Source organism: Pseudorasbora parva, chromosome 16 (assembly GCF_024679245.1).
Source record: "Pseudorasbora parva isolate DD20220531a chromosome 16, ASM2467924v1, whole genome shotgun sequence".
In the NCBI taxonomy this organism is placed as follows: domain Eukaryota; kingdom Metazoa; phylum Chordata; class Actinopteri; order Cypriniformes; family Gobionidae; genus Pseudorasbora; species Pseudorasbora parva.
The window spans coordinates 45215261-45228551 of record NC_090187.1 but is presented as its reverse complement, the minus strand read 5'-3'; the positions used below and the strand labels follow the sequence as shown (position 1 = coordinate 45228551).

At 42.5% G+C, this 13291-nt stretch overlaps 2 protein-coding genes and 1 long non-coding RNA gene across 9 annotated transcripts in view; 2 read left to right on the top strand and 1 right to left on the bottom strand.

Annotated features, from left to right (window-relative positions):
• Nucleotides 1-7460: 7460 nt before the first annotated feature.
• On the top strand, nt 7461-11634 carry LOC137043106 (uncharacterized). Of its 2 annotated transcripts, none has more exons than XR_010898417.1 (4): nt 7461-8054; nt 9409-9571; nt 9744-9920; nt 11495-11634. It is a non-coding gene; the product is annotated as an uncharacterized lncRNA (long non-coding RNA). The 2 variants fall into 2 exon arrangements; XR_010898418.1 differs by lacking the exon at nt 7461-8054 and adding an exon at nt 8062-9260.
• ulk3 (unc-51 like kinase 3) overlaps nt 11576-13291 on the bottom strand; it is a 27673-nt gene continuing 25957 nt past the window's right edge. For all 3 annotated transcript variants that reach the window (XM_067419203.1, XM_067419202.1, XM_067419204.1), the window contains exons 15-17: nt 12522-12569; nt 12377-12440; nt 11576-12103 (exon numbers count right to left, since the gene is read on the bottom strand). In XM_067419203.1, coding sequence (XP_067275304.1) covers nt 12087-12103; nt 12377-12440; nt 12522-12569 — 129 coding nt within the window. In that variant the 3' untranslated portion in view covers nt 11576-12086. The remainder of the gene's footprint in view (nt 12104-12376; nt 12441-12521; nt 12570-13291) is intronic.
• The window catches only part of tars3 (threonyl-tRNA synthetase 3), a 65660-nt gene continuing 64460 nt past the window's right edge, over nt 12092-13291 (top strand). For 3 of the 4 annotated variants that reach the window (XR_010898415.1, XR_010898414.1, XM_067419183.1), the window contains exons 1-3: nt 12092-12238; nt 12380-12452; nt 12576-12720. The gene's annotated coding sequence lies outside the window, so the exon portion shown is untranslated. Of the gene's footprint in view, nt 12239-12379; nt 12453-12564; nt 12721-13291 lie in introns of those variants that run through there. The other variant, XM_067419184.1, reaches the window with a different exon arrangement.

Sequence of the window (13291 nt, the reverse complement as noted above, 5' to 3'; positions counted from 1 at the left end):
GTTTAATGTCATTAAGTTGAACATCCTCGTTGAGTCTACTTGAAAATTGAAATAACTCAATATTAGGGTTCTCGATTTTAAAGAAGCCTTTGTGCCAAAAAGAAGAAATGTCTTAATATCGAGCATGTCTGACGGGTTCTCTGACGGATAAAGCACGTTTACACGCTGCTCAACTCATTAAACTTCAATTAAAACAAAATTATTCAATTAAAATCCGTCAAATCATCCGTGATGTCCGACCTGTAAGTCATTTCACACCGCAAAAAATGCTCTTCTTACTCAGTATTTCTGTCTTGTTTCGAGTCCAAACATCTAAAAACAAGAAGTATTTACTAGACAAGCAAAAGCAATTGTCTTGTTTTGGGGAAAAATAACTCAAAATGAAGAGAGTTTTTGCTTAAAATAAGATAAATAATCTGCCAATGGGGTGAGAGAAATAATCTTGTTGTTTTTATGAAGTGTGCTCACAGCGAGCTCCTCCGACATGCTCGAGATGCCAACCGTGTGTTTTAAACTCATCTCAGTGAGATCGGATGAACTCTCGCAGTGTTTCTGCTCCAGTTTTCCTCCATATTTTGTCCTCTTTGAGTCTCTTTAGTGAGACTGAGGACAGACGTTGGCCGTGTGTCGAGTGTTTGCGGAGCTCTTACGCCAGCGGACTCTCATTGTATCGCATCTTACTGCAAATATTTGCAGTGGCGGCACATAAAGGAGCCGGGTTTGGGATCAAGAGCTTGATTTGAGTGAAGAGGCCCTTCAAAAAGCTGTTAAACGGCCCCTGGAACAGTCACACACACACACACACACACACACGTTTGTTTTTGTGAGATATGGGGACTCTCGTAATGGTTTTTATACTGTACAAACCATATTTTCTATCCCCTTACACTGACCCTAAACCTACCCATCACACACACACACACACACACACACACACACACACACACACACACACACACACACACACACACACACACACACACTGCCCCTAAACCTACCCATCACACACACACACACTGCCCCTAAACCTACCCATCACACACACACACACACACACACACACACACTGCCCCTAAACCTACCCATCACACACACACACACACACACTGCCCCTAAACCTACCCATCACACACACACTGCCCCTAAACCTACCCATCACACACACACACACACACACACTGCCCCTAAACCTACCCATCACACACACACTGCCCCTAAACCTACCCATCACACACACACACAAACATACATACACACACACTTGATCTCACAGAGATGATCAGAAACCTTCCTCCCTGACTCTAAACTCATCTATCGCTCATGCTGGACACCAACAAGTGCCTGAAAACGTTCTTTTCCTAAAGTTTTCCAGTGGTTTCTGAACTCTTCCTAAAGTTTTCCAGTGGTTTCTGAACTCTTCCTAAAGTTTTCCAGTGGTTTCCGAACTCTTCCTAAAGTTTTCCAGTGGTTTCCGAACTCTTCCTGAAGTTTTCCAGTGGTTTCCGAACTCTTCCTAAAGTTTTCCAGTGGTTTCTGAACTCTTCCTAAAGTTTTCCAGTGGTTTCCGAACTCTTCCTAAAGTTTTCCAGTGGTTTCTGAACTCTTCCTAAAGTTTTCCAGTGGTTTCCGAACTCTTCCTAAAGTTTTCCAGTGGTTTCCGAACTCTTCCTGAAGTTTTCCAGTGGTTTCCGAACTCTTCCTAAAGTTTTCCAGTGGTTTCTGAACTCTTCCTAAAGTTTTCCAGTGGTTTCTGAACTCTTCCTAAAGTTTTCCAGTGGTTTCCGAACTCTTCCTAAAGTTTTCCAGTGGTTTCCGAACTCTTCCTGAAGTTTTCCAGTGGTTTCCGAACTCTTCCTAAAGTTTTCCAGTGGTTTCCGAACTCTTCCTAAAGTTTTCCAGTGGTTTCTGAACTCTTCCTAAAGTTTTCCAGTGGTTTCCGAACTCTTCCTAAAGTTTTCCAGTGGTTTCCGAACTCTTCCTGAAGTTTTCCAGTGGTTTCCGAACTCTTCCTAAGGTTTTCCAGTGGTTTCCGAACTCTTCCTGAAGTTTTCCAGTGGTTTCCGAACTCTTCCTAAAGTTTTCCAGTGGTTTCCGAACTCTTCCTGAAGTTTTCCAGTGGTTTCCGAACTCTTCCTGAAGTTTTCCAGTGGTTTCCGAACTCTTCCTAAAGTTTTCCAGTGGTTTCCGAACTCTTCCTAAAGTTTTCCAGTGGTTTCCGAACTCTTCCTGAAGTTTTCCAGTGGTTTCCGAACTCTTCCTAAAGTTTTCCAGTGGTTTCCGAACTCTTCCTGAAGTTTTCCAGTGGTTTCCGAACTCTTCCTAAGGTTTTCCAGTGGTTTCTGAACTCTTCCTAAAGTTTTCCAGTGGTTTCCGAACTCTTCCTGAAGTTTTCCAGTGGTTTCCGAACTCTTATATTACTATTACTTTATTACTCTTATTTCCTCTGCATATAATGAGTTATTAGTGATGTTTGAGTTAATGTGAACTCTAGGATCAGAAGCGCTGATATCTCTTCAATTCACAAAGTGTGTACAGAAAAAGAATTTATTTATGCATTGTGGAATTTTTAAAATAAAAGTCATGTTGAAATGCTCAATGCACTCTCAATCTGTCATTTGACGGCTGGAAAATATGGAAAATGTATTTCCATAACTAATAATCTCATGGTTACACTTTAGTTTAGGCTGCAGTTAACTACAACCTTTGCCTCCTTATTACTGCTTATTAATATTTAAAGGGACAGTTCAGCCCTAAATGAGCCTGATGTTAATCTGCAGGGCGTCCCAGATGTAGGTGTGTGTGTTTCTTCAGGAGAACACAGATGAAGATGTTTAACTCAGCCGTTGCTCGTATAATGCATGTCAATATTTACATAGATGCTTTATTAGTGCCTGCACGATCGGTTGAATAAAAATCTACGTAAATATATCTATGATATAAAAAAAGTTCGAATTGCAAATTTTTAAGCCAGAACTGTGAGAAAAAAGTAATTGCAAATTACAGTTTGAATGTGCTACTTATAAAGATAGTAATTACTCGTTTAGATCTTTATAATTAGCAAATACTAGCAGTAATTTGCAAATATTTATTTATCTATTTTTTTATAAATTCTGTCCTTTTTCTCACAATTCAGATTTTTTTCCCCCACACAACTGTGAGATATGTAAGGGATAATTGCAAGTTACAAAGTCAGAATGGTGAGGAAAAAAATCTAAACTGCAAGAAAAACAAAGTCAGAATTTGCGAATTTATATCTTGCAATTCTGACTATTTCGTGCAATTGAGAAAAAAAGTCAGAATTTTGAGATAAAAAGTTGTATTTTTATGTTTTATTCTGTGGTGGAAACTATCAGTCATTAGATTATTAGTCGACTACATCGATAACTCTTATTTTGAAGTCAAACTTGCAGGTTAAAAATGAATAAACTCGCAATTACGAGAAAATAAAGTCTGATTTTGCGAGTTTACATCTTGCACTTCTGGCTTTATAACTCGCAATCGAGAAGAAATTCAGAATTGTGAGATGAGAAAGTTGCAATTCCCCTTTTATCTTTTATTCTGTGGTGGAAACTATCAGTCATCAGTCTTTATTTTGAAGCTCCTAACAAACGTCTCCAGACTAAACTCTCACTCGAGACGGCTCGGGTTGGAGAATAATGTTGACGTGTAGATGCAAAGTCACTTACAGTCAGTAAAAAATGACATGAGAGATAAGTTCTGAGTTTGCATTGCTTTATCTCGATTCCCAACTGGTTTCAGATTCAACTCATTTTATTTCAGTCAGTTTAATGTCATTTAAGTTGACCATCCTCGTTGAGTCTACTTAAAAATTCGAAATAACTCCATAATAGGGCCAAAATACCGGCGCGATCATAGATATATTTACATAGATTCCTCATTAGACCAATCTGCACAGACACTAATGAGGCATCTTTGTAAATATGTCTATGATCACGGCGGTATTTTGACCTTACTCAGCGGAAGTAATGGCGATGGGAACTGATGAGAGTCGTCTGATATGAGGTATAAAATAACACAAATACGGCTGAACTATCCCTTTAAGCACAAACAATTATTTTTAAGTAATTGGTTGAACTGAATCAAATCAGTGCTCAAATGACTCACTGTATCGAATCAGTGCTCAAATGACTCAATGAATCGAATCAGTGCTCAAATGACTCACTGTATCAAATCAGTGCTCAAATGACTCACTGAATCAAACCAGTGCTCAAATGACTCACTGTTTCGAATCAGTGCTCAAATATCTCACTGTATTGAATCAGTGCTCAAATGACTCACTGAATCACAGGTTATAATGTCCGCCTGAAGCTTTTTGAAAGCAGTGATGAAAATGCAAATGTTAGTGGTAAAGTGTAATTAAAAATGCATATTTGGTTGCAGTAGAAAATTATAAACAGTCCAAAAGTGACGTCAGATTGGGATGTTTATTTTTAATGACCCTACAAGTTCAATTAAACCATCAAAATATGAGAAAATTATTTTGAATATGAGGGAAATATCTAGTTTTTATTTTACTACATGCCAAAAAATGCAGTGTTTTTTTTATTTTTTTATATGCAAAACAAAAAGTTCTCTTGTATTTTCTCACTGCACAACACACTCTTCTTACTCAGTCGTTTTGTCTTGTCTAGAGTAAATATCTACCTATTCTTAAATTAAGAAGTATTTACGATAGTGGTGAAGTTTGGGTTTTGGGTAGAGATGGAGAATATGCTCCTGCAGAATAACCCATTCATATGTGCTTTATAAGTAATAAACGGTCTAATATACTTGATAATAAGCAACTAAAGTGTGATGTTTTGACGAAGTGAACCAGCAATTAATAAAAGCGATTGCTTACAGCACATTTTGATACGGGTATAAAATCATATTTCATAAAGCCAAAATGTTTCCTGTGATTAAGGCAATCTTCTCCTTTCAGACTAGTGGACACGAAACACACTTTGGAGTGTTTATTTTAGTGCACTTGATCTATTAGCGTCTGTAGATTTAAATCTCCATCTCTAACGATTGATTCATGATTCGGATCGCCAATGTCTCGTGATTTCAGCAGTTTGACACGCAATCTGAATCATGAGTCGATTCGCTGACTCATAACCGTTTGAATCTTTATTTGAGGATTGAACACAAACGCGGAAGAGAAGCCAATGCTGAATAAAGTCGTAGTTTTTGTTATTTTTGGACCCAAATGTATTTTGGATGCTTCAAGAGACTCTAATTAACCCACTGATGTCTCATATGGACTACTGTGATGATGTTTTTATTCCCTTTCTGGACATGGACAGTATAGTGTTCATACACTTGCATACGCTCTCGGACTAAATATAAAATATCTTAAACTGTGTGTGAAGATGAGCGGAGGCCTGACGGGTGTGTGGCGATATTGTAGTATCAGTATTTTCACTGGTTTTAACTCTAACGTTCATCCGTTGCTCAGTGCACGACTGTAATGTTCGTAGGCTTTACTCCGTGGTTTAATTGGAAGTGTCTGTGGAGAGCCGCTCCGCAGAGGCTCGTTCGTTTCTGGGATTTTTGGGAAATAACAGGCCTGAGTCCAACTGGAGGGAACCAGATCAAAATAAACAAAGGCAGGAGGAGGAGAGCCCAGAAACACACTGAGCTGGGCTCCTGCATTTATCTGCTTTCAGGACTGACCCAGATTTCAACCCCCACCACACACACACACACACACACACACACACACACACACACACACAGGGATTGTAGAGCCAGCATTGTGTCCTGTGGGTACAATGTCCTATTCATGACAGCTACGTCAATTCAAGGAGACTCTGTGTGTGTGTGTGTTTCTGAAGGATCCCTCCTTTACACACACACACACACACACACACACACACACACACACACACATTTGTTTTTGTGACATATGGGGACATTCCATAGGCGTAATGGTTTTTATACTGTACAAACCGTATTTACTATCCCCTTACACTGCCCCTAAACCTACCCATCACACACACACACACACACACACACACACACACACACACACACACACACACACACACACACACACACACACACACACACACACACACACACACACACACACACACACACACACACACACAGCCCCTAAACCTACCCATCCCACACACACACACACACACACACACACACACACACACTGCCCCTAAACCTACCCATCACACACACACACACACACACACACACACACACTGCCCCTAAACCTACCCGTCACACACACACACACACACACACTGCCCCTAAACCTACCCCTCACACACACACTGCCCCTAAACCTACCCATCCCACACACACACACACACACACACACACACACACACACACACACACACACACACACACACACTGCCCCTAAACCTACCCATCACACACACACACACACACACACACACACACACACACACACACACACACACACACACACACACACACACACTGCCCCTAAACCTACCCATCACACACACACACACACACACACACACACACTGCCCCTAAACCTACCCGTCACACACACACACACACACACACTGCCCCTAAACCTACCCCTCACACACACACTGCCCCTAAACCTACCCATCCCACACACACACACACACACACACACACACACACACACTGCCCCTAAACCTACCCATCACACACACACACACACACACACACACACACACACACACACACACACACTGCCCCTAAACCTACCCATCACACACACACACACACACACACACACACACACACACACACACACACACACACACACACACACACACACACACACACACACACACACACACACACACTGCCCCTAAACCTACCCATCACACACACACACACACACACACACACACACACACACACACACACACTGCCCCTAAACCTACCCGTCACACACACACACACACACACACACACTGCCCCTAAACCTACCCCTCACACACACACTGCCCCTAAACCTACCCATCCCACACACACACACACACACACACACACACACACACTGCACCTAAACCTACCCATCACACACACACACACACACACACACACACACACACACACTGCCCCTAAACCTACCCACCCCACACACACACACACACACACACACACACACACACACACACACTGCCCCTAAACCTACCCAACACACACACACACACACACACACACACACACACACACACACACACACACACACACACACACACACACACACACACTGCCCCTAAACCTACCCATCACACACACACACACACACACACACACTGCCCCTAAACCTACCCCTCACACACACACACTGCCCCTAAACCTACCCTTCCCACACACACACACACACACACACACACACACACACACACACACACAGACACACACTGCCCCTAAACCTACCCAACACACACACTGCCCCACACACACACACACACACACACACACACACCTCCCTCAGTTCATCTGATGTTGAGTTGGCACGACTCCTCTGAGCTAGAATCACACACAGATCTGGCATGAACCACAACAGCCTCATTGTGTGTTTGAGAGCCGCTCCGTAACGAAACTCCAGATATTATCCGAGTAGAGGAGCTTCATTCATCGGCTGACCTTCACTGGAGCTCCAGGTTAAGAGCTCTGTAATGACTGCCATTTGTTAAATCAGGCGTCACTGCTGATAGTGACGTGCCGAAACCTCAAAGGTTAAGAGTGTGTGTGTGTGTGTGTTGTCCTTTGGTTTGATCACTTGGGGTTTAGACAGGTAATATTCAGTGACATTATTGATTTAACAGCACTGACACCATCAGATGAGTACAAAACAGAAACTGAACACAGAGCCGGACCGTCCCTCAGCTCATCTCCTCGAGTCCTGTACTGAAGTTCACTGTTTGAGTCTCTGTGCTTTACTGGAGTATTATTTTTTCTGTAATCTTCTGACTTTAACTTCACTCCATCTGAAAGACAAATATCGTCCTCTTTACTCCACTACATTTCTATCAAGGTCCTCGAAGTGGAAAGTCGTTTCTGTCGCAGCTTTGAAAGTCAGTGATGATTTTTTTCTTCTTTAAAAGGTGTTTGGGTTTTTGCAGAAAGCCTTTCAGGAATCACTCTTGTAGAGTCTCGTGAAGTTCAATGATTTCACAGCATTTATTAAACACTGATTTATAGTTTAGAGCAAAATGGAAGAAGACGGATGTCCAAATGCTCATTTAGTGGAGGATTCACATAAACAAAGTTGATTCTGTCTTCAGTGAAGGTGAACAGTGTGAGAATATCAGATGTGTATCAGTGTATTGGATCCGTGCATTCGGCCTTAAAGTGACAGCAGCTTTGTAACTTTTCTACAAGTATTTAAATGAGTTTAAGTTAGTCGTCTGCTAGTGTGTCAGATGGAGCGTCACTGACTGGCTTAAACCATGATGGCATAATGTGCATTTATACAACTATAATACAATAATGCGGCGACATAAAGAAGGACATTTACTTTTGATACTTAAGCACTTTTGAAATCAAATACTTCTGTAGTTTTACTCCAGTAAAAATCAGTTTACAACTTTCACTCGTAACGGAGTCATATTTGACCAGTAGTACTGTTACTCAAGTAATGACGTTGTGTCGTTTGTCCAGCTCTGCTGAATTTATCTGAATAATGCAAACTTTGTGACGTTACTTGCCGTTTCTTTCTTGTGAAATTGACTAGTAAATAAAGGAGTACTTCAGCGCTGGGAAGATGAAGCTGTATTTAAACTGGGTCATCAATGTAGTAGAAATGTAAAATTATTTTTGGTGCCTTCTAGACTGAGAAAAGACCGAAAATGTATTTTTGTCTCATGGGGATGAAAGACTACAATTCCCAGAATGCTTCACTGCCCTGTGAGGCCACGCCCACAGCCACCGCTACTGGATTACTGATCACTTTCCCACCGCGATCATCTTCATAAAATCAGTTCAGTCAGAGAACAGACACTACAATTAAAAACTGAACGTGTGTGTTCAATATAACGTGAGCCGCTGAGGGAGTGTCACAGCACAAACGCTTCAGGAGTCAGATTACACGCATCGTGATGAGCTGAGATAAACACGACCGCGCTCACGACAGTAGTTCTCAGCGCTTGTTCAGTTCATGCCTTAACTTTCATAGGAATTAACTTGAGAAGATAAAATACTCGCTTTGCTCCGCCGGCCGCACCGTTTCCATGAGTGCCTGAGCCGAGCTGAGCTGTGAGTGTGATCGCCATCCCTCATGTGTGAGTGTAAAACATGAGGAAATGGCTCCCTCTGCTGGCTGGAGTCTTTAGCCTCCGGACAAGCATTTTACCGATGAAGCAAATTGACGATATTTGCGTCACCGGAGTAATTTTTCCAGAAATAAAATGCATAAATCTCTCGTTTCAGGGGGATGGATATAAGAGGGGTGTAATGACCTTCCCCTTTAATTTGCTTCGCTCTGCACCACCACTAGGGGGCAATAAACGTATATAAGTAAACAGGAAACAGTAATGGCAGTTTGTTCTCAAGCTAACATCAACTTTAGTATCCCTTTGGCAAGCAGAGCCAGGTATGTTTACTTTGGTTTTGTGTATTTCTTTGGTAATATTTGCAGATTAATTTGGACGATGTTAAATGTGTAGTTAATGTAGTGAATGTTTGTCTATATTGTGAATGTTTTGGTGGAGTGTGTTTTCCTTAAAAATGTGTTTTGTTTCTTTGGTATTTGTTTTTCTTTGTAGTTTTACGGTGCCATGTGCTATAATGCTGTTGTTATGGTGCACAGAGAGAACTGTTCAACAAAGAAGTGAGCCCTTGAACACTTCAGTAATGTGGTTTACTGCATCTGAGTAAAAATAAAACGAGCACCCGTCAGAAACTTTGCCTCATTCGTCGACATCAAAGGGCCGCTACAAGGGGTAAGCACGATCATTCGAATATACTCCAGGGTTTCTACTGATACAAAGCCATATGCTAATCGCTGAAGATACCCTTTAAAGGTATAAGAGCGTAGCAAGAGTAGAGTTTCCATGGATCAGAATTCTTCCCAAATACGATCGGACCGAACCGTAAGGCGTAGAGACTTGAAACTTTGAGGGCTGGTAGTACTCACACCATCTACAACCACACCATATCTCGTCCCAATCGGCCTGAAGGGGGCGCTACAGCGCTCAAAAGTAACAAATGGCTACTTAACTTCTAAACCCTGGTGAAACATTTGGGTATTTTTTGAAAAACCTACTTTTGGAAACTAGTTCGAGGTTTTCCGCCTGATTGGCACCAAATCAGTGCAGACGATTCTATGGAGTCTGATTGTGAAAAATTATCCCCTAAAAAAGGGTATATTTTGACTCGCGTCCAAACCGTTTGAAGTGGGTGTGGCAAAATAGCCATCTTCACCAAACTCGGTACACTTGCACTATATGGCCAGAAGTGTTGTGCCGCCTTTACACACACATGAGCTCCCCACTGTTAACCCGTGGGGTTTAATCTGGAGTCGGCCCACCCTCTCTAACAGCTCCAGCTCTTCTGGAAAGGCTTTCCTCAAGGTTTAGGAGTGTGTTTATGGGGATTTTTGCCCATTCTTCTAGAAGCTCATTTGTGAGGTCAGGCACTGATGTTGGACGAGAAGGCCTGGCTCTCAGTCTCCGCTCTAATTCATCCCAAAGCTGTTCTATCGGGTTGAGCTCAGGACTCTGTGCAGGCCAGTCCAGTTCCTCCACACCAAACTCCTCATCCATGTCTTTATGGAGCGACGCTTTGTGCACTGGAGCGCAGTCATGCTGGGACAGGAAGGGGCCGTCCACAAACTGATCCCACAAAGTCAGGAGCGTGAAATTGTCCAAAACGTCTTGGTGAAACATTAAGAGTTCCTTTCACTGGAACTAAGGGGCCAACCCCTGAAAAACAACCCCACCCCATAATCCCCCCTCCACCAAACTTTACACTTGGCACAATGCAGTCAGGCGAGTCCCGTTCTCCAGGCGACCGCCAAACCCAGACTCGTCCATGGGATTGTCAGACTGAAGCGTGATTGGTCGCTCAGAGAACACGTCTCACTGCTCTAGAGTCCAGTGGCGGCTGCTTTACTCCACTGCATCCCACGCTTTGCATTGCTCTTGGTGATGTAAGGCTTGGATGAGCTGCTCGGCCATGGAAACCCATTCCATGAAGCTCTCTACGCTGTTCTTGAGCTCATCTGAAGGCCACAGAAGTCTGGAGCTGTTCATTTTATACACCTGTGGCCATGGAAGTGATTGGAACACCTGAATTCAATGATTTGGAGGGGTGTCCCAATACTTTTGGTAATATAGGCATGTATGAGCTCAGACTGTCAGACTTGAACCCCGATAAAGGCGGTGTGCAGCTATATTTTAGCAGATAAAACTTTTAATTTCAATAATGTACATTTTGAATAAATGCTGCAGAAGTGTTTGTCATGTTAACAGATGGAAGCTCGTTGTAAAGCGCGTGTGTTTTTTGTTGTCCTCAGAGTGAATCCGACGGTTCCTGCTGATTTATTCCAGAGAGGAAAGAGGAATGCTGGAGGAGGAATTACATTACCAGAGGAATGTGGAGAGGAAATGACAATTTATGGCCAACAAAAATTCATAAAGCAAGAAAATGTTCACCCAGAGAGAGAGAAATACAGATGAATGCTTTCATTCAAATCAGACAGTGAATAAATAATCTCACAATCATCAGGAATCACAACACACACACACACTTCAGTGAGCAGTCAGATAAAACTCCCTTCTTTAAGTGCAGGTATAAGCTGCGAATGCATCCATGAGTGTGTGTGAAGTGTGTTTGAGTGCATAGTAGCCACACAGAGAGCCACATCTCTTATGCAGTGTATGTGTGTGTGTGTGAAGTGTGTTTGAGTGCATAGTAGCCACACAGAGAGCCACATCTCTTATGCAGTGTGTGTGTGTGTGTGGGAGAGTGTGTGTGTGTCTTTTTCTCAGATCTGGTCCAGATGAAAACAGTGACAGCAGTTTGACCATCTGCCAGGATCCAATCAGAAGCTGGGAATTCTCTGTTCATGTGACACGTCGCATCTGTTGCCATGGCGAGGACCCGGCTCACTGTAAACAACAGGCTGAGAGAGAGAGACAGAGAGAGAGAGAGAGTGTGTGTGTGTGTGTGTGTGTGTGTGTGTGTGTGTGTGTGTGTGTGAGAGAGAGAGAGAGACATTAGAGACTGAATCTGTTTTCTACAAATATAAGCAAAGCCGGTGTGTTTTTATTTTTTTATTTACACACTTGATCATTTTGAATTATGCTCAGTATGAATTATTATTATAACTGATCTGTCTGTGTGTGTGTGTGTGTGTGTGTGTGTGTGTGTGTGTGTGTGTGTGTTCTGTACGTACAAGATCGGACCGATTCAGCAGCTGCGTCTTTCTTCAGCGACTCGTCTGTCTGAGTCTCCCGCATCTGCACACACATGTGAGCGTTACACACTGAAGGAGCGTCTCAGGGAATGTGTGTGTGTGTGTGTGTGTGTGAGCGCCTTACCTTGATCAGCTCTTTGAGGTATTCAGCTCGACTCATCAGACTCTTGATCTGCAGGAGAGACGAGAAACACACCTGATGTCATGTGACCAGGACGGATATCAGAGCGGTGACATCATCATAACAACAGGTCATGTGATCCGGACGAGATCACAGGTCATGTGATCGGGGAGAAAGGAACCGTCCAGCACATCGTAACAAGGTCAGTACTGCCAGTACTCTCATTAAAATACGATTAGAGTTTTTATTCATATTTCTATTAAAGAGATCCTATAATGTCCCTTTTTACAAAATGAGTGTGTGTGTGTGTGTGAAGTTTCAGCTTAAAATCATAGATCATGTTTATAGCATGTTAAAATTGTCACTTTTTGAGGGTAAACAAAAACATGCCGTTTTTGTGCGTGTCTCTTTAAATGCAAATGAGCTGGTGCTCCCGCCCCTTTCAGGAAGAGGGCGGAGCTTTAAGAGCTCATGTTAGCAGCTCTGATTACCTCAGACACACACACTGACAATGTCAGCCTTTTATGATCAAACCGGAGTCGGACAATGATGGAGGGACTCCAGAAGAAGAGAGAACATGTAGAACGAGACAGGACGCTTCTGAAGCGATAGTTGATGAGTTTATGAGTTAACGATCTTCAGTTATTGATTAGCATATTCTGTCATGATAATCTCTAAACCGCTGTGAGATCAGCCAGAGAATATCTGCTGATGAAGAGAGAACAGGGATAGTTCAGTTTAATTACGGTTATAACTGATGATGTCATCATCTC